This window comes from Magnolia sinica, chromosome 14 (genome assembly GCF_029962835.1).
Source record: "Magnolia sinica isolate HGM2019 chromosome 14, MsV1, whole genome shotgun sequence".
Taxonomy (NCBI): Eukaryota; Viridiplantae; Streptophyta; class Magnoliopsida; order Magnoliales; family Magnoliaceae; genus Magnolia; species Magnolia sinica.
The window spans coordinates 54,184,662-54,211,606 of NC_080586.1; the positions used below are offsets into that span (position 1 = coordinate 54,184,662).

General features: G+C 39.0%; 1 protein-coding gene across 2 annotated transcripts in view; it reads right to left on the reverse strand.

Moving 5' to 3' along the window:
- Positions 1-18,713, reverse strand: part of LOC131225677 (malate dehydrogenase [NADP], chloroplastic) — a 30,478-nt gene extending 11,765 nt beyond the window's left edge. The window contains exons 1-4 of one of the 2 annotated variants that reach the window (XM_058221244.1): positions 18,471-18,713; positions 18,308-18,404; positions 16,315-16,401; positions 14,322-14,406 (exon numbers count right to left, since the gene is read on the reverse strand). In XM_058221244.1, the coding sequence (XP_058077227.1) occupies positions 14,322-14,406; positions 16,315-16,401; positions 18,308-18,404; positions 18,471-18,634 (433 nt within the window). In that variant the 5' untranslated portion in view covers positions 18,635-18,713. Of the gene's footprint in view, positions 1-14,321; positions 14,407-16,314; positions 16,402-18,114; positions 18,226-18,307; positions 18,405-18,470 lie in introns of those variants that run through there. The other variant, XM_058221245.1, reaches the window with a different exon arrangement.
- Positions 18,714-26,945: the final 8,232 nt, after the last annotated feature.

The window sequence follows — 26,945 nt, forward strand, 5'->3', positions numbered from 1 at the left end:
CTCTCAAGACATATGACTATTTAGTTGTAGACGTAGAAATAGCTAGATAATACCTGCTACTCTCTCCAATGTGAGATGCATAATTAGACCATGCTAGCTTTCCGTGAAGATCCCATCATTTTTCAATAGAATGATTTGTAAGCGCATAATGGGTGCACTTCCTAAGTCCACGACCTCCTACTTTCACCATGATCACCTTGATTGCCTCTACCCACAACTACCACCTCGGCCTTGACCAATAAAGGATACTAGAGTAGAGTTGTTATTGTCTTTACTTTTAGAGCCAAGAGATACACGTTGGAGGTGACTATACATTTCATTCAGAGATGGCATATCCTTCTACTTGAAATCTGTGCATCGAAAGTTCGATCGATTTGATTGAACTGGCCGTTATGTGTTCGTTGGAGATTTTTCTCTATAAAAGTGGCACTCTGACCATTGCAAATTAGAGGGTTTTTGCATGGTTTAGAAGCACTAGGTACACAACTCCAATCCTTTACTCCTAGGCTTTAAACCATTGAGTTCATGTCATCTTCCTTGTGATTCATCACTCTAATGAGCATTCCAAGCTCCATTTGAAGATGCATATGTTCTCTGGCATTCCTTAAAGGTTAGACACCAATCCCATAGGTAAAACCATTTGTATATCTTTCTCTAACATGCCCATCTAGGTAAATCCCCAAATTGGAACCAATTATCCCATTGGTTGCAAGAGATTCAACCAACCCTCTCTCTCATTACCTTGACACTCTCAATAGGAAGATCATTGCAATGTAGCTGATCAAAGGAGCTGAAGAAGATCCACATCAAAGATTGGTGGAGAAAAAAAGAAGCCACATCAAGATTGATCAAGCATCTCAACAAGGTGCTATCAACTGGCCTCATCCAAACTTATAAGAGTTTAATTTAAGAGTCCATAGAGTTTGTAACCCAAACTCGAATAGGTCCTTGTGTAGGATCCCCTCCGACGAGAGTATATGTAGGTCCTTGTGTAGCATCGCCTCTAGCGAGCGTGTATGTAGGTCCTTGTGTAGGACCGCATCGGTTCCTAGTTAGCCTGTAGAAAACCTTGGGAGTCTCTGAGGGAGCCACTGACACAGGTGTGTACGCGTAGGTTATTGGTTAGCCTATAAGAAACCTTTGTTAGTCTCTTTGGGAGCCACCGACATGGGTGTGTACGTGTAGGTCCTTGTGTAGGATTGCCATCAACATGGGTGTGTACATGTAGGTCCTTGTGTAGGATCGTCTCATATGGGAGTATACGTAAATTAGTTCTTGTGTAGGACTAATCGAAGGTTTGTGGTGAACCTATTGAAAACCATTGTAAAGGTTATTGGTAAGTATATAGAAAATCAATTGAGATAGTGAAATCCGAAAAATTCAAGTTTGAGTTTGTCATCGGGGAGTGGAGTAGGGATTAAGTCGAACCACTATACATCATTGTGTTTACGATTGTTGATGTGTATGCAATTCGATTATGCTTGTGATTGGATTTGTTAATTTCATATGAATGCATAAAAAGATTATGTGTTAGGCATTTAATTTAGTGCAACACATTTTATATTTCACATCTCGCATCATAGACTAGTTGCACAATTAGTTGCATCTTTGTAGTCTATGATCTTAGACCTAATTCACCTTGTGTATTAATTTGCATTAATTGGTAAATAATTTAAAAAGGTCTTGTTCACGCCCTTCTAGGACTTAGCCATAATTCTAACCTCAACAACCTTCCACGTGTCGTGGTATCATGTTAGATAACTGCACAATTTCAATTGGTATCAAAGCAGGTCGCTCTTCAAGGACTTAAATGTCTAGAGTGAGATCCGTAGGAGCTTTAGAATGTTGTCTAATAGAGGAATTAGTTATGACAAATGGGGTAAATCTTTTGACTCCATGCACATAGGTAAATCGGTCAAAAATTCAAGAGAGACCCAATGTTACAACTGCAAGGGTTATGGTCACATTGCCTCTGAATGCCTGATAAAATTAAATCAAAAGGAAAGACGATGGAAACTACATGGGATGATTCGAAGAAATCCCATATTGATGGAGACCTTGGATCTATGAAAGTTTTAATGGCCTTCACCGCTTCTACTCTCCCTAGAGACTTAGGAGGAGAATTTGACCATAACACCTCGGAAGAAGAAAGAGAGATTCTTTGATGAAGAAGATGATGAAGGAGATGTTGAATTGCAAGAAGCCTACAACTTGTTGTACACTAAACTAAAAGTTTGAAAATTATAAAAATGTTTAGTCGGGTAAAGTCTGAGAAGAATCAATTGATTGACAATCTAAAAAAAAGTTAAATCTAAAAATCTCTCCCTAATTCAAGCAAAGGAAAATCTTAGGTCTAATCTTGATGAGACCAATGTTCGAATTATCTCCAATATTATCGAAATATCTCTGATATTATCTTTATCTCTAGCTCAGCGATACCGATAACACTGGTAGCGATACCGATAACACTGGTAGTATAAGAAATTCTAGGTATTAGCAATGTATCACTAAGTATCGTCAACATATCAATATTTCTAATGTAATCATCAATATTTTTAACTATGTAAATTGTAGGTGTCGCTTGTATTGCCAATGCATCAATATCGCCAATGTATCACCAATATTTTCGAAGATGTAAATTCTAGGTAATGCTTGTATCATAAGCGTATTGATGATATTTCATAAAAATCGCCAACGTATTGATATCATCAAAATTTTGTTTATTAGAAAATTTTTTATTTCAGATTATTTTTTTTTCATGGGCACATGGTTATATGTAGTGTTCAATTTGTCATTGATAATATTGATAATATCTCGATATTATCGATATTGCAACATGCAAGATATTGAGACCACAATCTTTCATTTCCTTTGCAAGTGTCGATGATTTCTTGGTGAAATATCACTTGTTATTGATATTTTGCAATATCGATGGATGTTTGGATGGAAGGTTGGATGGTTAAATAGGCCCGAGGGGATGGTTGGACTGATTTCTTACACTAGCACATGCTTTTGAGGCCCCATTAAATGGAAACTTGTTATGTATGCATTCTTTTTGCAATTTTTTTTCTAAATATGCAAATAAGTACATTTTAACATTTACTGAAGTTTCACTAAAAATTCCACCATTTTCCCTATGTTTCCCTGCATTTCCAGTTATCAGCGATATTATCTACGATATCGATATTGTTTCCTATCCCTGGACAACGAAACTTGTAGTGATACCGATACTTCGAACACTGGATGAGACCTTAAGGAGATATGTCAGTCTTGAATGTGAGCTTGAAATAGTTAAATTTGTAAATCAAGGCTTGAGACAAGAAGTTAGGAAACTTGAATCTGATCTTGCAAAATTTAAGGATAAGTTTGCCCGTTGTGAAGAAAATTTAGGAAAACTATTAAGTATGGGCAAATCGCCTAGGGACAAGAGAGGTCTTGGTTATGATAGGAACACTCATGAAACAACCTATACCCCTTCGGTGATTTAAAAAAAAGGACTTGTTTTCTTCTGTAAGTAGATCGAGAGCCTCTCCTTTGTGTCATTCTTGTGGAGATGTAGGCAACATGAAATTTGAATGCCTTATCTCTAAAAGGCTGCAATCCACCTCAGTCCCGAACCGAGTACGTAAATTTGTTGCGACTGAGAAATTGGCACACACTAAAAGTAGTCCCCCTAGAAGGTCACCGGAAGAGAAGAAGTTCCCAACCCCTCCAAGAATGAACAATTATATGAGGGAGTTGATTAAACAAATTGCCCTTCTTAATGAAAAGACGAGGAAAATGTTTAGTAGGGGCAATTAACATGAGGGTAGGAAACAAATAGGAAAATCACCCATCGAACATAGATCTCCAAATAGGATCGCACCTAAGAGAGATGAATTCAAGAAAGAAATACTCTCCCGATGACAATCTGGGTCTTGGGAAATTCACACCCCGGTGGGTTGTGAAGAAGGATAGGTGACCTTAGTTGGTCTATGTGTGCTTAATAGGTAAATCTGAGGATAATAGCCTCTTCATCATTTTGATTAGTTTAGCATTTAATTGCTTAATTCTTATTTTGCTAAACTATCTTGGTCATGTTGCTTATAGGTATATCTTTTGAATGACCACATTATGCATGCTCCATGAGTTTCAAATGTGTATATGCATCCTTGTTGCATTCTCTTGTCAGCATGTGCTTATAGGTATAATTATGATTTATCGAGCCATATTTTTTGTGCTTATTGGCATATCCATGGAATTGGCTCTTTGTCAATTACTGACAAAAAGGGGGAGAAATCAAGATCCTACCAAAACATGTTGAATTCTGTTTTGCTTGTTTTATTTGGTGCGGGGATTTGATGGACTTAATGGAAGCACTTTAGGAGGAGCATTACAGTGTGTCTACATGTCATGTCCTGTATTTAATTTATAAATCATTGTAATATTTAACATGTAATTTTTTAGGTGTTTTGGTTTGTCAATGGTGATGCACCATGACAGGGTCTAGTTTATGTTTTGTCATGTAATTGACAAAGGGGGAGATTGTTAGTGCCTCAGTTTGTCAATAACATGAGTCTGTGGATCCTGAGTCGGTTCAGCCCCCATTGGAAGACATCTAAAGACCGAAGACTTGAAACTTGAAGACTTGCAACATCAACGCTTGAAGACATAGGCAAATTGAGGTGCCTTGGTGAAACTAGCCCTAGATCCCTTTAGTTCCAAAACAACCTACCTCTAGATAATCCATTCTCCCATAGGAAAATTCTTGTTTGATCATCCCAAGACTTAGTCTTAAAATGAACATGTTTAGCTGGGCTCATAGAGGTTCAGATATGTTGAAAACTAGAAATCATAATCAACAAAATTATGTGAATTGTCGATCGAATTGAAAGTCCATTGATTTGAGACAATTAAATCGACAGGTCATGTTGATCGAATCGACGGTTCAATCGAGAATGGCCAAAATTGTCCGGCAAGCAAATTGGCAAATTCAGTAGACGTTCAATTGGTTCGATCGAACTAGCCGTTGTGTCCATTAGAGCTTTTTCTCTATAAAAGTGGCACTCTGACCTTTGCAAATTAGAGGTTTTTGCATGGTTTTAGAAGTTCTAGGTACACAACTCCTATCATTTTCTCCTGGGCTTTAATCCATTGAGTTCATGTCATATTCCTTGTGATTCATCACTCTAATAATATTTCCAAGCTCTATTTGAAGATGTACATGTTCTCAATCATTCTCTAGAGGTTAGACACCAATCCCATAGGTAAAACCCTTTTGTCTATCTTTCGAATACCCAACTAGGTGAATCCCCAAATTGGAACCATCCCATTAGTTGGAGGAGATTCAACCAACCCTCTCTCCCATTACCTTGACACTTTCAATAGGAAGATCATTGCAATGTAGGCGATCAAAGGAGCTGAAGAAGATTTACATTAAAGATCGGGGGAACAAAAGAGAAGCCACATCAAGATTGATCGAGCATCTCAAGAAGGCACTATCAATAGGGCTCATCCAAACTTGTAAGAGCTTAATTTAAGAGTTCATAGAGTTTGCAACCCAAACTCGAATCGGTCCTTGTGTAGGACTATCTCCGACGGGAGTATTTGTAGGTTCTTGTGTAGCACCGCCTCTGGTGAGAGTGTATGTAGGTTCTTATGTAGGACCACATCAATTCCTGGTTAGCCTATAAAAAAACCATGGGAGTCTCCAAGGGAGCCACTGACACAAATGCGTACATATAGTTATTAGTTAGCCTATAATAAACCTTTGTAAGTCTCCGTGGGAGCCATTGACACGAGTGCGTATGTGTAAGGTTCTTGGCTAGCTTATAAATAACCTTGTGAGTCTCTGAGGGAGCCACCGACATGGGCGTGTACGTGTAGGTCCTTGTGTAGGACCACCACCAACACGGGCGTGTACGTGTAGGTCCTTGTGTATGTTCGTCTCTTGTGAGAGTATACGTAGATTAGTTCTTGTGTAGGACTAATCAAAGGTTTGTAGTGAACCTATTGAAACCATTGTAAAGGTTATTGGTAAACCTATACAAAACCAATTGAGATAGTGAAATCCGGAAAAGTCGGAGTTTGAGTTCGTCATCCAGGAGTAGAGTAGGGATTAAGCTGAACCACTATACATCATTTTGTTTACGATTGTTGATGTGTATGCAATTCAATTATGTTTGTGATTGGATTTGTTAATTTCATATGAATGCATGAATAGATTGTGTGCTATGTTAGACAGCTCATATACCTTGTATAGCTAGTATACCTTGTATAGTTTATTTCCATAGGTAGAAGATTCTGAGTTTATTATTTTCCTTATATAGATGGTTGTAATCTCTATATATTCAACCCCATTGGGTTGTCTCAAATACAGAAAACCTTTTGGCTTCATAGTTTACATGGTATCAGAGCCCTACTGATCCAAATCCGGCCACCCCATCGTCACCGGCACCACCACCTGTCAGATCCGACCATCCCTGCGTCCGGTCATCATCTCTGCTGCGTCCAGCCCCATCCCTGCTGCATCTGGCCACCCCCCGCTCAATTTTCCAATATTCCAGATCCAGCGCCATTGCTCGATTTTCCTGCTCCAGATCCAGATCCAACGCCCCTGCTCAATTTTCCTCCTCCAGATCCAGTGCCCCTGCTCGATATGCCTGTTCCAGATCAAGTTCCAGCGCTTCTACTCGATTTTCCAATTTTCCAAATCCAGATCCAACGCCCCTGCTCAATTTTCCAAATCCAGATCAAGATCCATCGCCCCCGTTGCCTCTGTTGCTGATTGCTTCCGATCTCTCTTTTCCAGATCCAGAGCTCCTGTTGCTGTTACTATTCCGCCTTCGGTATCTCTTGCTGTATGGTACTTCTACGACCTTCTTCTGCTACAACTCCTTGCATGCTTTACATTACTTCAGATCAATGGACAAGAACTCGTCACGTACAGAGGCCCCACGTTGTAGTTTTGATGGTACCAACTATTCTCTATGGGCCATCCATTTTCAGAACTTCCTCAAGGGTCGTGGTTTGTGGGGACTAATTGATGGATCTGTTACTATCCCCACTTCCGCAGATGCCGACAAATTATCTGATTGGAAAATGAACAATGGACAGATTATTATCTGGATTCTCAATTCTGTCGATTGGTCCATTGCTGTTGGCCTCACACCTCATCGCATTGCTAAGGCAATGTGGGAGCATCTCCAGACAATTTATCAACAGAGTAATGCGGCCCGGTTATACCGCTTGGAACAGGATCTCATTAACCTTACTCAGGGTGACGATGGTATTCAATTATTTTACTCCAAAATTGTCACAATTTGGACTGAGATGGCTATGATGGATCCAATATTTTCTCATGACTTTAAGATATTCCAAACTATGCGCGAGAGTGTGCAAGTTCGACAGTTTCTTATGAAGCTGCGTCCGGAATTTGAGCATTATCGGGCTGCTCTCTTGAACCATAGCCCTACTCCTTCATTAAATTCGGTTATTAATGATTTATTGGCTGAGGAACAGCGACTGAAAGTTTTCTCTCTTCCTTCCTCAACTCCGGAATCATCTGATATGGTGCTTGCTGTGTCCACCACTACACCAACACGTGGTTCCACTCCTTTGATTTGTCGCGGCTGTAACAAGGTGGGTCATGTTGTCGCTCAATGCAAAGAATAGTGCGCTTATTTTCGACGGACTGGTCATGGTATTTAGGACTGCCGTACACGTGCCTATGCATCTTCTTTCGGCCGTGGACGTGGTGGTCGTGGTAGTGGCCGTGGCCGTGGTTGTGCTCTTTTCGCTACTACTGCCAGTATTTCTTCCGAGCCGTCTGTTAGTGATTCTACATCTACTGTTTCTGTTGAAGGTCTTTCATCTCCATTGACTCCTGCGATGCTCTAGCAAATTGTTCAGGCCCTTTCTGCGGCCGGTATGTCAAGTATATCCCCATCTTCTACATGGTTCTTCGATTCAGGTGTTACCAATCATATGACCGGTGTTGTATCCTATCTTCGTGACATTCGTCCCTACACTGGCAATCAGGCTATTTTTATTGCGGATGGCACTAGACTACCTATTCAGTCCATTGGATCATTAACTTTCTCTCCTTCTGCTCATCGCCAGTTCACCCTTTGTGATGTGTTTCATGTCCCTAACCTCTCCTCCAATTTAATTTCAGTTGGTCAACTCACATCCAATAACTGCTTAGTCATATTTCTTCCCAACTGTTGTTTTGTACAGGATCTGGCAACGGGGAAGGTACTTGGGAGGGGTAGGCGGCATGGTCGTCTATACGTGCTGATTTTTGATCCATCTGTCACTCCGGCTCGTTGTTTCTTTTCTCCATCTTCATCAGATATTTGTTCGGCAAATAAATTGTGGAAACTGTGGCTCTTTCGCCTGAGTCATCCACATTCCGATCGGTTACTTCAGTTAATTTCGTCTGGCATGTTAGGGAATATTTCTCTTAATAAAAATGATTTGGATTATTCTTGTTCTTCCTGTTGTCTTTCAAAAAGTAAGTATATTCCCTTTTCTCTAAGTATTACAAAATCATCTTCTATATTTAAACTTGTGCATATGGATGTTTGGGGTCCTTCACCAATTATGTCTCTCTGGGTTACGATACTATGTTATATTTATAGATAATTTCACACGTTACACTTGGATTTACTTTCTGCAATCGAAGTCACAGGTTTTTGAAAAATTCAAGTTATTTCACTCTATGGCGGAGACTCAATTTCGGGTTCCAGCTCAAACTCTCCGCTCTGACTCAAGGGGGGAATATCTCTCAACCGATTTTCATACATTTCTTCAAGGGCATGGGATTATTCATCAGATCACCTGTTCTGATACTTCACAACAGAATGGGGTGGCTGAACGAAAAAATCGTCATATTGTTGAAACTGCCAACACCCTGATGACAGCTATGAGGGTTTCTCGTTCTTTCTGGGCGAAAGCAATGTTACATTCCGTCTACTTGATTAACCAGATGCCAACCAAAGTTCTGAACAGTAAATCTCCTTACTTTATTCTCACAGGCTTACCTCCTGCATATTCAACATTTCGTGTTTTTGGTTGTATCTGTTATGTTCACCTGGCTTCACGTGAATGTAACAAACTATCTTCAAAATCGGTCAAATGTATGTACTTGAGATTTGGGGAAACTCATAAGGGTTTTCGATGTTATGATCCGGTTTATCATCGTGTTCGGGTTTCACGACATGTTGTTTTTCTTAAACACATTGCCTTTCATTTATCTCTTCCTCCTCCGCACACTCCAAACTCTCCTGGTCTAACCGCCTTTTCAGAAATTCCGTTTGCCTCAAGTACTCTCCCTCGTCCGTTGTAGGTTTACTCACGTCGACCACGTACAGATCCACCACCTATTACTTAACCCGAACCTACCTCAATACGTTGTTCCGCTCATGAACATCGAGCGCCTGATCGCTTGATATGCTCTATGTCTACTATGAATGCTACTCTGGATACTGTTTCTATTCCTACTTCATACTCTTAGGCAGTCACTCATGATTGTTGGAAGAAGGCTATGGCAGAAGAACTTGCGGCATTGGATGATAATCATACGTGGGACATTGTCACTCGACCTGCTGACCAACAGCTAATTGGTAGCAAATGGATTTATTCTGTCAAGCTCAACTTTGATGGATCATTGGATCGATACAAGGCTCGACTTGTCGCTCAGGGATACAAACAGGAATAAGGAATTGATTATGATGAGACTTTCGCTCCTGTGGCCAAGATGAAAACTGTTCGTACTCTTATAGCTATATCTTCTGTTCGCTCATAGCCACTAGCTCAGATGGATGTGAAAAATGCCCTTCTTCATGGAGAACTCCAAGAAACCGTATATTTGAAACCTTCTCCTGGCTCTTTAATCCCTGATAATAAGGTATGTCGCATAAAGAAAGCCCTGTACGGCCTCAAACAGGCACCTCGGACATAGTTCCAACGCTTTCACGATGTTGTTACGGGTGCTGGCTTTACTCAAAGTGGTCATGACCCATCCTTATTTTTGCGCACCACTGCTTACGGAATTGTCATTGTTCTGGTCTATGTTGACGACCTCCTCCTGACTGGTAGCGATGCTACTAGCATTTTGGCTTTAAAGGAAGTTTTGCAATCATCCTTCAAGATGAAAGACCTCGGCCATCTAACATACTTTCTTGGACTTGAATTTTCATGTTCCAACTGTGGGATCCTAGTCAGCCAGCGTAAATATACCAAGGATCTTCTCGCATTGGCATTATTGACGGATTAGAAGACAGTTTAGACTCCCTTAGAACTTAACGTTCACCATGGCTGTGACGATGGTGATCTACTTGCACAACCCGACTTATACCGCCGTTTGGTTGGGAGTCTGGTTTACTTAACTATGACTCGCCCTAATATTGCCTATGTTGTCCAAGTCGTCAGTCAGTTTGTTTCTGCTCATCGGACACTTCATATGACTGCGGTGTTGCGCATCCTATGGTACCTTTGTGGAACTCTAGATCGATCCTTGTTCTTCTCCTCCACGGCGACTTTGGACCTTCGTGCTTATTCGGATGCTGATTGGGCTGGTTGCGCTCTCACATGAAGATCTACCACTGGCTATTGTGTCTTTCTCACCACTTCTCTCATCTTTTGGAAGTGTAAGAAGCAGACCACTGTTTCCAAATCAAGCACAGAAGCCGAGTATCGGGCGGTGTCCGCTGCGTGTAGTGAGCTCGTCTGGTTACGTAGACTTCTTTCAGACTTGGGCATTCCTCTACAGAATCCTACTCCACTTCATGTCGATAATCTCAGTGCCATTCAGATTGCCTCTAACTCAGTTTTTCATGAACGGACGAAGCATATTGAAGTTGACTGTCACCCTATCCACGAGAAATTTCAATCTGGGCTCATTTCTCCTCCACATGTTGCATCCCATGATCAGATTGCCGACATTCTCACCAAGTCCCTCACTTCTGCATGTTACTCTTTTCTAGTTGGCAAACTATTACTTGTCGATGACCAGCATTAGTTTGAGGGGGGATGTTAGACAGCTCACATACCTTGTATAACTAGTATACCTTTTATAGTTTATTTCCATAGGTAGAGGATTCTGAGTTTATTGTTTTCCTTGTATAGATGGTTGTAATCTCTATATATTCGACCCCATTGGGTTGTCTTGAATATAGAAAACCTTTTGGCTTCACAGTTTACATGCTAAACATTTAATTTAGTGCACACACATTTGATATTTCACATCTCGCATATAGACTAGTTGCACAATTAGTTGTATCTTTGTAGTATATGATTTTGGACTTAATTCACCTTGTGGATTAATTTGGATTAATTAGTAAATAATTTAAAAAGGTCCTATTCACCCCCCTCTACGACTTGACCATAATTCTAAGCTCAACAAGCTTTCGCGTGTCATGGTATCGTGTTAGATAACCACATAATTACACCATACTATTCTATAACCATGTCATAATCAAAGCATTCTCATATATCCATTGATCATGCATACTAGCACCCTCATTAGGCTTTCAATGGTCAAGTATTTTAATTTTCCCTTAGCAAGTAAAAACACTTAGATGGATTTGGACCACTAAAGATAGTTCATTTCATTTCATTTAAACGAGGTCATTTGGACCCCTAAAAAATAAAATTGATTTATGAATCTAGTTCTTGAATCACTTTCTTTTCCATCTAAGATAAGGGACTAGAACGTATACTTCAAGCTTTTACAAACACAGGTTGAGTTTTTGCGACCAATGAACACACAACTTGTACACTTCACATAGTATGTACACTGCACTTGAAGAGAATAACCTGCTCACATGCCTACACATTGCAACCAATCACAAGGGTTGATGATCAAGAATATGGCATTTGACGATGGTGATAAACCCACACGTCCACACATCCCACACACAAGAGGTGATTATCATGTTCACTTCATCCCTTTCCAATGCACAAACCATTATACAGGCCCAACACAACAAAAAGAAAAGAAACTTAGGTTTCTTAAAAGATTTTAAACACAAGAGGGATGAGAGAGAGAAAAAAATAGAAAAAGGAAAAGGAATTATAGGATAAAAGAGAGACCGATTAGATCAACAAGAAGGATGCTCTGATACCATGTAGAATCATAGATTAAATAGAGAAGAAAAGAGAGAGAAGAGAAGGTTCAGAATAGAGGAAAAAGAGTTAGGGCTGGACGTCCCGACTTTTTCCCTTTATATTAATAAATAAAAAATCACAAAGTACAAAAATACCCTCACTAATAATGTTCATAATCCAAAAAAGTCCTAATCCAACATAAACACTAAATATAAAAGAGAAGAGTTAGGTGGGCTGCACAGTGGGACAACCCACATACTTATGCATTAACAATTTCGAAGAACACAGGGAAACACAAGACACTTTCCTAAAAAATACAATTTCCAAGTTAACTCCTAAAAGAGTAAGAACTTCTAAGAAAAGTTGCTTTGCACTTGGTAATGATATGTTATAGAGGAAGGCCAGTTACGAATATGTTCCACCCTTAATCAAGCTTACTTCCATAAATTTTCAACTAGCAGATCCATGTCTCAAACCAGTTTTCTTTCAGCTGCTTGCTACTTGATTGGGGCTTAAAGACTACATTCCAAAATATGGAGAAGAAATCAATTTTACTTCGATGTAGCAGATCTCAAAAATAATGCAACTATTAATTTGCCCCTTTAAGCGACTCAACACTTCACAACATACTCCATTTTTCTTAAAATCAAGCACTGGACGTGTATAAAGTTTCCTTATTTTGGGAGATCTGAAAACTTGGCCATGTTTTTCACTGACTTGACCTTTTATTTTCTAGCACTTTAAGATGGAGCCGATAATTGCTTCCATTGATCTTTTGGAAAATTCCTTTTTGTATAAATCTTTATATTATATCTTATATATACATTCAACTAACTAATCAAATTAGTGCCTACCTGGTTTTTTTTTTTTTTTAATAAAATAAAATCAGCCTAGTCATATATAGGAACTGGCCGAATCTGAGTGAATTTTTATATTTTTAGAACTTTGGGTTTTTTGGTAAGCACTAGGAGGAATGAAATACCATGGATAGAGAAAATCATCCCTTAGATACATCACCAGACATACAAAGAAAATTAGAATATACTCTACCACATACGTGACTAAAATTCCCTCTTCTTTGGTATATAACACATCCTCAATAATATTTACAACATTAACTATCCCCTTAAACTCAACATGAGTCAAGAGATCATTAAGAGTTGGCTACAAAGCAAGGTCTCAACTTTCTATACCATGAAAACTTCAATAAAAATCCAAAACATGAATGCTACTTATTACTTTAGAAAGGGGTTTCTAACTTAATCCATTTTCATGGGGATGTTAGCCACGCCCACAAACCTTCTAAATGACAAATGGGAAGCCTATCATTGATTTGAACTAGCCGTTCATCATACAACCAGAGGCAAGCTATGGTGCAAAAATCATGCCAATTGGAGATCCTGAATGTCCGATCAATAGCATGGAAAATGGACAGTCAAGATTGAACAGAGAAACAAAATAGGTCTGATCATCATCTTGAAACATCCATTCGATAGATCCCGCTTGCATTTCTTATGATTCCCAAGTAGCACTTTGGTTTTATGATTATAACCATGTGATCTATGGCTCATAAACAACGATCAATTGTAACAAATTGGTCCCATTCAAAGGGCTAGGATCATCTGATCACCATGATTCTTGCAGCATGGCTTTCTCCCAATGGTACTATTGAATGAACTGTCTCAATTGATGATAGGGTGTCCCATGTGTAATTCAAAAGGATTGGGGATGTTAGCAAAACCCATTTAGAAATTATTGGGGAAATTACTATACCTTAACACTTGCATAACATAATTAATAAGGTAAACAACCTTGTCAACACAAAGCAACCAACCTATATAAGGGAAGCATTTCTTTATGAAATCCTCTTAGTGCCAAAATAGATAATTCTTTCAACTGCAATTTTTTTTCCTTATTCCTCTATGGAAACATAGTTTTATTGTGTAGGAAATCTATTATCAGTGTATATTTCCTTGCAGACTTAATTGAGTCTGTTAATTGTAGACCAATCTTTCAAAAGGAATAATGATCACTAGGATGACGAACTTCCATTTAATCAACTACTCAGAAGAAAGGGTTCTACGTCTTAATGCATTACACTTAAGTTTAGAAAAAAAAAAAAAAAAGAAAAAAAAAAAAAGGAAAGGAAAGGAAAGGAAAAGAAAAGAAAAGAAAATAATTTCAATGCATCCAAATCATATAGTCACAAATTAACTATGTAAAAATCATACCCTCAAGAGCTTGGAATGACCTTTCTGATCCCAATAGTTTCAAGGCGATAGGTTGGTCTTGTCCAAAAACCTCACCAGATGCAAGCTGAAACAGCAAATTAAATTAGAATCATAGCTTCAAATGTATTTACTGTATTTTGTAGATATAAAAGATGGTTGGATCCCAAACACAGTAAATTCCAATTATAAAGATAACTTACTATTGCTAAATGGATGATTTAAAATTACATGGCATACTACCGTAGCTGGATAGATTACCAAACTTCAAGGGTCAATAGTTTGCATTGGTATTAGCCTGCAAATGGATTGCTAGGAAAAATATTAAAAATGCTACATCCCCACACCCCCCCTTCAAACTCTAATTCATATTTTTCATATAGAAATCTCTGATCAACAAAATAAAAAATATTTTCCTGACCCACTGAGTTGCAGGTCGATTTGACCCAGGGACTGAGTCCTACTACCACTGTATCGATCTTGCTGATTATAGAAAACTGTTGTAGTTGTCCTATCAGTAGTGAGTCCAGCCTGCACAAGTGAGGCCTCTGTATTCATGAGAGGGGACATTTTTTTAAAATCAAATCCAAGGGCACAAGTCATGAAATTGTTAAGATGAAAAGCACTAATATGAAAGGATCCTAGCTTGATGTTTCAAAGTCAATGTGGAAGCTAAAGTTCCCATGTCTTTGATTATTGAGTAAACGAGATCTCCAACAACAATCAAACAACTGCAAGAAGTGGTAAGGCCAACAATTTGAGCTTAAATCTCTTGAATGAGTGTGGCACTGATCCAGCTGAGAAGTATTTTATCAATCTTAACCCAATTTGAATATTAAGGATTTAAGGACACTCAATGAATCATGGGGATAGTGAGAAAGTACCATCCAACTACCTAAGAAGGCTTTCATTGCTCAATGGTTGGTAGAATTCTGTCTTACGGAGCATGTTTCAATGGCTCAAAACAGAAAACAATTGGTAACAGTGGAGAGAGAAATGAACAGGACTTGAGCAGATCAAGACATAAACCAATTCAGCAATGGAGGAGAGAGAAATTAACAGCACTTGAGAAGGTCAAGACAAACCAATTTAGTAATGGTGGAGAGAGAAATTAACAGCACTTGATCAGGTCAAGATCCCAAGGGAGTGGGATGAAATGAGATGATAGAAAGAGAGTTTCACAGCAGAAAAGGGGAAAACTAGGCTAAAAGTTAGGGAAATGGTGGTAGGCACCTATGTTAGAAACAGCTCAGAAGATCCCTCCCTCTCCTTCTTGCTTCAACAACAGTCTCATAAGGAATACAGTTTTTTTTTTTTTTTTTCAATTTGTTCAGGTAACGGATCTTCATGGCTATCAAAGTGCAGCATGCTCAAAACAACTCAGATTGGAAGTTTGTCAAGCCTCATGAAATGGTTGCAAGAGAAAATCATATATAATGATGTAACTACTCACCATATCATTAGTGAGTCATTGATAGGTGACAAACAAGTCTCAAAACTAATGTTCATGTTTCAGCACCGAAATGTTTAAAGCTTGATGTGGCCATATTGGCAATCTCAGGCAATACAAAATCGTAGCAAATCAAAATTGCCACATTTCTACCTTATTGAAAACAAATGAAACAGTCCCATATTGAAAATATTGATCGATATTTGTAGTAGCGGATGCATACATTTCTCACAATTAAATTAATAAACCTAATATTCGTGTTTCAGCACTGAAATGTTTAAATTTTGATGTGACCATATTGGCAATCTCAGGCAATACAAAATAGTAGCAAATAAAAATTGCCACATTTCCACCTTATTGAAAACAAATGAAACAGTCACACATTGAAAATATTGATTGATATTTGTAGTAGTGGATGCATACATTTCTCACAATTAAATTAATACATTTCCTTAATTTTAACTCTTAGAGACCTAGAATGAGATATTATGTCTTCCATTCCAAACTTTAAGAATTTAATAACATACAAATGACAAGAACCCTTACTTTGAAAAGCAAATGGTTAGATATCATCCCCGCTGCACCCGAAACTGCAATATTGATTAAACTCTTCCATGATTTCGTCGTCTCTTCCTATGAACATAAAATAAAATAAAATAATAGAATTACCAACAATAGGCAATATGAATTAGAAGAAATAGACAAAGATCCAAAACATTAATGCCAAACTTTTAAACATTATAATCTCCTGGAACAAAGGAACACTTACAAAGCAATTTATTTACAAAATTGATGCATGTTCTTATAGTACCTTTAGCTTCAACAAAAATAAGAAAAAGACCAAGATACACACACTAACTAGAGAAAAAGGCTAAGCTGTTAATCTCCAAACATTTACATAGTCCACATATATAGTTGTACCAAGCATGGGAGCGTGAGTGGGTAAGCATCTGTTTTGAAATATTATCAAGTATAAATGGTTGAAAAAGCGAGAGTGCAGGTTCAAAGCATGATTTGAAGTAGAGTGGCACCTAATTAGAAGGATCTTGCAACAAAGGTTCACACTATAAACAAATAATACCAATATCCTACTCATAATAGGAGCCAAATCAATAAAAAATAAAAAATAAAAAATTTCATGCAGTAGGCACTAGTTATCAAAGTATAGGACCTTCTATGATATTTTGGCCCCATGAAAGAGGATGGATTATTGAGGAAGAGATGTTCTGGTGGCATGATTGGACCGTTTGCAAGCAACCTTACCTTGTCATTAGACATGCGAGTAGCTTTTTTCCTATTCGAATGCAGATTCGTGCTAGCAGTTGGGATAGGTATGTGTTGTTTCCGACAAATTTCTTCAGGCCCTTTGGCAGTAGTAATGTCTGCAAGGTTCCCACATGGAAGGCTGGGGGGCTTGGAACTATGTTACCTGATGCTCTCACATTAACTAGATTAAGCCCCCTTTCAAATTAGTGGTACTTCGAAAAAATTTCTACTTCTTAGCTCACTTCATTGATCAGATTTCAAGGATCCACAGCTCTTTGGTAAGAAAAAGATGCAATGGCCACGGGGTCCACATGGTTCTAATCATATCTTTTACGAACATACAATTGATCAGTTACAGTCTTTCACCAAAATGAATAAGTTCAAACAAGAATGGGATCATGACGGATTTGATATCGGTAGTACAATTACACAAGGAGATGCCAAAATCAAGCACAAACATAATTACGTCGAACTGTTTGCATTGTGAGAACCAATAGCCATAAGTTGGGTTTTCAAACATAATCTATCATGTTTCCATTCTCCTAAAATCTACCGATTTTGAAAAAGCCTTTCGTAATTTAACTATTGAGGTCATCAACATGATAGCATATATGTAGAAGGGAATAATCGGTACATTGATTGCTCTGTAATAATTCCACTACTCAATTGGTCAAGCTCTTGGTAGCTTGAATCACGACCATCGAATAAATTCTACTTCTTGAGCTCTAAATGTAATTAATAAAATGCATGGCCCACAGGACAAGAATATATAAAAGTTAAATAAGAGGAGCGTTTACAAGTATAAAAAAAATATAAGAACAGAGGTGAAATTAAAAGACCCCAACTGCTAAATCACCCTAAACATTTAAAGAATATTTACCCAATGCTTCCATATAATTTGTGACGGTTAAAGGAGAAATCTACTGGACAGTCTACCAGTTGGGCATCCACCTAGTGGGACACACCTGGATGGGCCATGGGGCAACAATTGCACAAATGGACAGTTTTGGCTATCCAATGAACAGTTGAAAAAGAATTCAGACGATGGTAAATTGGTAATATCTAACGGGCGAAAATTACACTGATCAGACAGCTAGCATCATCCACAAGCCATCCAAGGTGGTTGTGTGATCCAAACAAGTTACAATTCATGAAGAAACAATGACAATTCCATGCCACTCTATGAGAATCCGACAGTTACAATGAAAAAATCAGAGAGAGAGAGAGAGAGAGAGAGAGAGAGAGAGAGAGAGAGAGAGAGAGAGAGAATTACCGCCCTGAGGTCGTAGGTAACACAGAAGACGCCGAAGCATTCAGCCTTGTTGGCCTTGTTGGTTGGTGTGGGAGCAACAGCGGGTGCTTGTACTTGGCTACCACAACGAACATAAAGAGATCAACAACAACAACAAAAAACAAAGATGAGAGAGAATTCTTACTTGGGTGCTACAGAACAGAAGACTTTGGCACTTTTGAGGCGGCGCGACCGCAGAACAGGAAGGCGGTAGCCGCTATAGAGATGGGTGGTTGTGGATTTTGAAGAGAGCTGAGATGGAATTAAACGAGTTTTGGTGGAGGAAGGAGAGAATTCAGCTAAGGCCATTTGAAGAGAGTGAGAGAGAGAGAGAGAGCTTTGGAGGGAGAAAGCAGAGATTGGCAGTTGGAAGCAGAGTTACAAGCAGTAAGGATTGGATTTTATTTTATTTTTAAAAATGGATTTGCTTACGGTCACAATAGTGACACCTGGCAAGACAGCATCACCCAAACGCCTTCCACTCCCTCTCTCGTTCTACCATAAGTCGGACGTGGCACGACCTAGTGAGATACTGCTGACGTGGCTCACGAGTGACAGATTGAGCGGCAAAATATGACCCCACCCGTAAACCCACCTGAATTCAACTCGGAAAGTGAGGGTTTGGGTTGGGTTGGACTCCTTCGGATCAAAATTAGACTAGTTGGGTTTGGATTTCCTGGGCTATTATCCCATTTTGGAAAAGTATGGTCCACATCTATAAGTATTATATATTACAATATTATATAAGTTTTTAAAATTTTGAACTTAATTATAATGGTTGTAATTTAAATTATAGTGAGGTTTAATTTTATGTTAATTAAGAGTTATAAATACATATTGATATTGAGGCATGCTCACTAGCACATTTGCACACTTTTGGACAAGTGTCATGGGCCTTAAATTTGAATGGTGCATGTGATGCGGCACCATGGAACTCCTAACGGCCAATTTACATCCTGATTCGAAACTGGGTCATAGTAACGCGAGATGCAAATTAAGGGAGGAAACTAATTTCTTTTGAGATGGCCAACTAAAGTTTTCTATAAGGATAAAAGTTGGGATTTTAGAGTTTCATAGGGTGCTACATCATGTGCACCGTTCAAATTTTGGGCTCACATCACACTTGATGAGTTCTCAAAAAGTTCAGCAGAGCATTGGGTTATTGATATTTAATAATTTTATACAAGGTAAACATATTTTTATATTTTTAATTAAATGTAAATGTTTGGGTTTGGGTTTATTCATTTATAGCTAGATTAGGTTGAGTTGAAATTTTCAGCTGGTTTGATAAAGGAGTTGGGTTTGGGTTAGACCCATTCCCAATATATTAGAACCTAACTGTTACTATTGCCCCTTTAATGAGAGAGAACAGGTTCATTCGCCATTTGGGATATGCGAATCGGATGGTCCAATCATCAGGTGAAAGTGAATCTTTTATACTTCCCAACTCTCCATGTTTGTGGTACAAGTGTGGCTTGCATGATGACTGGACCAACTGATTTTTCTTTTGGACAGGAGTTATGCTTGAGGTTCCCCGTGATGTATGATCTTGATTTACTACATGTATGCATCAAAGCGTCCATGGGAGTAGCTAGCGCTAGAGCGGTACAAAATTCCAACCGAGTTGAGCTTGACCTGGCTTGGATTAGCTAATATGCTACTCACCTCAAACTCGGCTCGGCTCAGTCTTTGAGTCTGACTCGGCAGCTCAGGCCAACTCAAGCCAAGTTTGAGCCAAGCATGAGCTCGATCTTTCAAGCCAAATTCGAGTTGGATCCTATGAGCTAAGCTCAAGTTTAGATTTTATAGTTTTTAATATATATAATATATAATATATATATTATAATATAAATAATATATAATTTATTTAAATATATAAATACATACAAAATATTTATACTACATGAACCTGATCCAAGTTGAACTGATTTAAGCCGAGTTAATTCTGAGTGGAGTTCGATATAGCTCTGACTCGGTTCGAAATTTTTTTGAGCTCAAAAAATCAGCTTAACTCCACAAGAACCCAGTTTCAAGCTGAGTCGAGTCGAGCGTTTCCGAGTCAAGCCAAGCAAATTAATTGAGCTACCTCATTTCATGTACGATTCATGTATAGCTCTAACTAGTGCACTAGCTAGACATGTTGGATCAGGTTTGGTCCCATAGCTCAAGTGGTAGACTGAGTGAAAGATACCTTGTTTCAACACTGAGGTCTTGGCATCGATTCCTAGTGGGGATGGCTAATAGTGAAGTGTGAACTGACAGTGGGTGTACTAACAAGCTAACAAAAAAAAAAAAAGGTTTGGTCCAACAGCTCAGCCCAGTTAATCTGTAGCAGTAATTGTAAACATCTTCATCTGCTTTACGACAATTATAAATATCTCCCCTACGTTTTGAATTATTAGAGGTGCCCCTCCTCTATTTGCATATTTCCCCACATTGTCTATCAAAATAGTTATCTTTGATCAGTGGTATGATCAGTTGACTACTTTACCCCTATTTAGCAGGCAAGGGTGACAATGGGTCCGTGCTGCCTGACCAAGCTTAGGTTACCTGACTCTGAACGGCCAGGGCTTGGGCCACCACTCTTGGTCTGAGAGTTGGGCTAGAACTTGAAATTTAGGCGTGGCGTTTGGGTTGAGTTGGGCCAGGGCCTATGATAAATAGGCCCAACTTGTCCAGCTCAGCCCAACTTGTTTCCCTATAGTATATTGCATGGTATTGTGAATGTCTTGGCGCATGCAAGTGGATGCACTCAGCGGCCTGGAGATTCCCCCCCTTGCTTGGTGGTGGCTTATAAATTAGTGTCACTTTTTTTTTTCCCCTTGATTGTGCAATAATGGCATCCGGTGTGCTTTGGATTTAGATAATTTAACTGGAGTCGCCAATAGTTAGATATATTTTAGAATTTACAATTGGCTAAAAATCATATAATCTCTCATGAATTGAGAGATCGCTAGACTTCCCAACTCATGTGACTCACGTAGTTGATCTGTAACCCTGATTTTGGGTAATGATCTATGGACAACCGAACCCCAATCCTAAACTCTAACCCTAGAAGCTTGAACCCTAAGAACCCTAATACTAAACCCTAACCCTAGAAGCCTAAACCCTAAGAACCCCAGTCCTAAACCCTAAACGCAACCCATTCAACCCAGTCAACCCATTCAGCCCAATTAACCCAGTTAACCTAACCCTGAACCTAAGAACTTAAAACCCTAGAGCCTTGAGTCAACTCGGCGAGTCAACTCACCAGGTTAGCTGTAACACCCCGTACTTTCCAATACTCGAGTGTTACCATGTAACATATTTTAATCAATCCTCATCCATATACCAAGCTATCCATCCGTTGTCGTGCGAGGAGGGCCATCACATCGTTAGAAGGATTCTTAGGATTCTAATTTCATTAACAGAAAAATCTAACCATCAATGACACTTTTCAGCCATAGTTCAAGTCATCCAATTGATTTATTCTTTAGATGGACCTCTACATTAAAGAAGAAATTTATTTTCAAGATTTTCATTTCCTGGTTAGACCAACCTAAACATTCATCTTAGGTTTAGAAGTCCGAATCATGAGATCCATTGTTCATTAGGTCCACAACGCTCTGTTGACCCATCTAACACTTGATTTTCCGTAAGTTAACTAACGAGTTCGAAATCAACTTTTAGGCCACAATTAGGCAGTCCTCTAAGCCATCGAAACTATTCAATGTGGGCCATGGAAGACCTTGAGCACAAATCATCTTAAAGATGAGACCCAATTCGCTAAATCCATTGATCTAGCACGACCTTCATTCATAGAACAAGTCGCCCATCCAAGTGGCCTTTAAATAATCCATCACCACTTTAAAGGCACCTATTTTAGGATTTCAATCCCCTTGGTAGACAAACCTAACAGTCCATTCTCAATAACAGGCTCTGTATCATCAAATTCATTGTCCATCAGGCCACAGGGCCAATGACCTATGATATGAGCTAATTACATCCTAAACAAGCAAGTAAACCATAATACTTCCTCTAAACTAGGTGGGGAGCCCCAAGAATCACTAATGACCAAATCTGGACAAGATCTGACCGTCGAATGGATGGATATCACTACATGGAATGCAAATCGTCAAATAAGGCCCACGTAGGACTTAGATATACCTGATCTTTAGTCAGAGGACCCATTTAGACTCATAGAGCACCATGGACCGAGTGGATTTCCCATGAACATCACTGTGGGCCCCATATTAGCAGCACACGTGCACCTACACCTGAGGTGCATCGGACGTGCCAGTCCGGTCAAAGTGAGCTGACCCGCGTTTTCTCTAAAAAGAGAAGCTTTCTCTCTCTTGGTTTTGGCAGCGGACGGACAAGCGTTCGTAAAATTCTGATGGGTGGCCCACCATCTACGGTCACAATCATGATCCGGACCATCCATTTTGTGTGCAGCGTGGCTCTAACCAAAAACCAACTGTTGTATCTGGTTTTCCTATACGTGTGGACACATGATCCTTGGTGCAAATAGGCCCTACAAACACACCATTTCTAAAAGCGGAAACTAATCTCACTGCCAGCTTGGCAATCCGAGCACCCTCCTTCCTTTACATCTCAGCCGTCCTTGAGATGCAATCCTAGCCCTTCAAAGTTAGGTTTGTTGTAAAAAAAAAGAATGAGAGAGAAAAATTGGCCACAAGCTCCTTCCTTCCAACCCATCAATGAAACTCCATTGGAGCTTCAACTTGAAGCATCCCCTAGCTCTATCCCACCAAATCATATCGTCCAATGCATTCGGTTCTGAGAAAACTGCCCCGCATTGAGATCTGCTATTAATGGCCGGTCTTCTTCCTCAACAAGAAACTCCCCTGTTCAGCCGGTTGTTGGGTTATTGAGAAAGATAGAAGGAGAAGAAAGGAAAGGCAGGGAGGTAAGACAGAGAGAGGAAGAAGTAGATAGAGTAGAGAGATAGAAGAAAAGGAAAACGGAGATGGAGGGGTGCGGTTGTTGCACCGCGCCATCACGACCCGACCCGCTGCCAAGCTGGATGTCCATTGTTGGACGTTCTAGCACATGAAGAGAAGAAGAGAGAGAGAGATAGGAAGTAAAGAAAGAAAGAAAAGAGAAGGAAGAAAGAGAGGGAAAAGAATTAGGAAGAAGGTAGGTGCATGGTTGCACCAAGTCGAATCGAGCCAGCCCGACTCGCTGACGGGTTCAGCTCGTTGGACCGAGTTCGGTTTGAGCTAGGGATGGGTCTGACATTTTTCTGGTCGAGAGAAAGAGAGAAGAGAAAAATGTAAGAGAGAAAGTAAGAAAGGAAAAAGAAAGAGAAAGAAGAGAAGAAGAGGAGGACCCTCGCTGTTGGGTCGCGCTGACTTGACCCGTCCGAGTTGCTGCTGAAAACGGGACCTGCTGACATGACTCAGTTGCTGTCCGACGATGTGGGTAGACCTGCAACAGATGGGAAAGAAGAAAAGAGGGAGAGAGTTCTCTATGCATGACTGAATTGACTCAACCTAGTCGGCTTGTTTTGGGTGCAATCAAGGCTAGCGTCATTGATGATGCAGCAACACCTAAAAATCTCTGTTTGAAACCAGCGTGTCGGTAAATCTAACTCTACCACTTTGAGAATTTTATCAAATTAACAATTTGCAACTAGATTCTTGATAATGCGAGTCAGCTTATGTATACCAACTTCCAACTCTCGCACGATAAAGTTTTAAAATTTAAGCTATCATTATTATTAATTTCATTATATTATTAATGTGATAGCTGATGGTGATATTGGCCAGTGCCATTAACGTTTCTATGTTTATAACGATTATTATTAGGACTTATTATTATTGAGGTTAATTTCATTATTATTATTATTATCATTGCATGATTATTATCATTATTATTAGATATTATTAAATTATTGATTATGATTTTACTAGTTATGCTTCTTACTATAATTAACGTACAATTATTAATTATTTCATTAGTTATCATTAAGAATTGATGATACAAGTGAGACATTAAAATCTAAAATTGAAGTCTAGGATTGGATTATAGGACGAAGCTAAAGACCTAGGTAATCCAAACGCTAGGTTAAGACCGTAACCATGATCATTGTGATTATCAAGCATGATTGACCATTGACTGATTCTTCATACTAACATTAGATGTTATAAACAAACGTATGATTATTAGACATTTATATTTTATTTACTATTCTTAAGTATTATCACGAATAGGTTCAGTGTTGATAGATATTATTATCATCACTAGAAAATACTATCACTTTCATCATGGGATTAATATAAGTATTGTTAATATCAATATAATTATTAGTCATCGTCATATTATTGTTAGTAAATATTCTATTTCTATTACCCTATTATTTAATAGATTATTAGTCATTATAAGAACATTACATATTATTGGTATATTTAAATATCAACTTGTGAATCATCATTATTAATATTGATGAATTAATACTCCTATTATGAATATTATTTGATCCATTGTGCAATAATAATAATAATGATGATGATGATGATGATGATGATGATGATGATGATGATAATAATAATAATAATGATAATTTAGGATTCAAATATTAGAATCTAAACATTTAACTAAACCCGAGGATGAAAACCTAATTCTACACCAAAACCCTAAAAATAAGTAATCTAAGCCCTACGTTATGTTAATCTTGGCCATAGATACTTTGTAGAACAAATTTTTTTTTTTTTGAGTTAGCTTGTTAGTACACACCCATGTCAGTACACAACACACACTCCATGTTAGCCACCCCCGCTAGGGATCGATACCAAGACCTCAAGTGTTAAAACGAGGTATCACCACTTAGTTTGCCAGTTGAGCTATGGATCTGGGTGTGATACTTTGTGGAATATTGATCTCACGTACAACTTCACCATTCATGGTAGGGTCCAAGTCTAAGGGCGCAAGCACTTAGCGATGCTAGAAGGAGATTCGGTTCATTAGGTGATGATTTCTTCCCCTTAAGCTTTCCATTTTCAAATTATTTTAAGTAATAGTCTTTACTAACATCACAACTGTTATCTCATAGCATGCGACCTCTTACACTAGTTATGAACCCTTAAGACATGATTTATATTTGATTTATATTTGATAGTTGTGAACCATACTGGCAAGCGATAGTTACTTATATGATAACTCTTCTTTTGATTGATAGTTCACATCATGACCTATTGTGATTATTATGCTTAACATATGCCTGCCATGCTATAACTATACGCTTTACATGAATTGTTGTGAGTCGCTTACGAATCCCTATTCACTACACTTACCAGTGGGTAACTCCCTCTTGTGTACGTGAACCTATACTCAGGATGTAACAAGATGGGTTGGTAAGAAATGGGCCATCGATTTAGAGGTTATATGGGACATGGAACATTAATGTGGGATTTACCATTCATGGGGCATACAGCTTGAGTGACTTATAAATTGTAAAACCCATATCCTACTCCGTACCGTTCCGTATGCTTCTGCAGTCATTTCGGTCAAATTTTGGTAACCCTCGACCCATATCCGACATTTGCACGTGATCCTAAGCCAAGTCCTGCATACCAATGTCGGCTTGATACGAAACTTGTATCTTAGCGACCGCGCCGTCCTCGTGGTTCTAACGCTGCGACTTGCGCAACGAATCGATACCCAGGTCAGAAGATGTGGGCCTGCGTTCATTCAAAAGAATCGGCGCGCGTTGCGAACTTCGAGAAAATCTCTATGACATGTCACATCAAATCAAGTCAAGTACACCACCTTACCTTTATGCCACTTCACTCAACAACAAGTACAAGTGGCCTCTCTCTCTTTTCACATAAGTCAACCCTCTCTCTCCCCTCACCACTCCTCTTTTACAAGTTTTCAAACAAACCCATCCCTCTTTATAAAATTTCAAACTAAACCCATGCCTCTCCATCACCCTTCCTTACAACCACCATTCCACCCATCCCTTTTATCCTTTATTTTCTCTTTATCTCAATTCTTAAACACTCTCCCAAGCTCCATACGTCCAAGCCTTCCCAAGCATTTCGAAGAGCAACAAGTGTGGCCCATTTTTCCACCCTCTCATCTCTCATCCCCACCATCAAAACTCCATCAACCACCATCAAAAGTGAAGGCAAGGAGCTAAGGAGGCTAAGGGATCAAGGAAAATGCTGATAGGTGGGTGATCCACCGTTAGATTCTTATTTTAGGGCCCACTTATTGGTGGGACCCATTTTGATGTATGTAATGTATCCATGAGGGGCCCATAGTGGCGGGGTCCCTCTCTCACCGCCTCCATCTCTCTCTCTCTCTCTCCCCCTCTCTCTCTCCTTATCTTTCCCTTAGAATGTTGTGGGCCCCACCGAATTGTGTTAAATCTACTTCATCCATCAGACGGAGTGACCCACCACATTTCAAGGAAATCTCACCCACTAGACTGAGATATATGTGATATATTTATATTAAATTAATAAATAATATATATATATATATATATATATATATATACACACACACACATGCATGGTGGGCCACGGCCACGTGGGACCCACCATGGTGCTTGTGTTATTCCGCACACTGAGAAGTGTGAACTGGCTTGGGGTGTGGCAATCAGGGAAGTGTG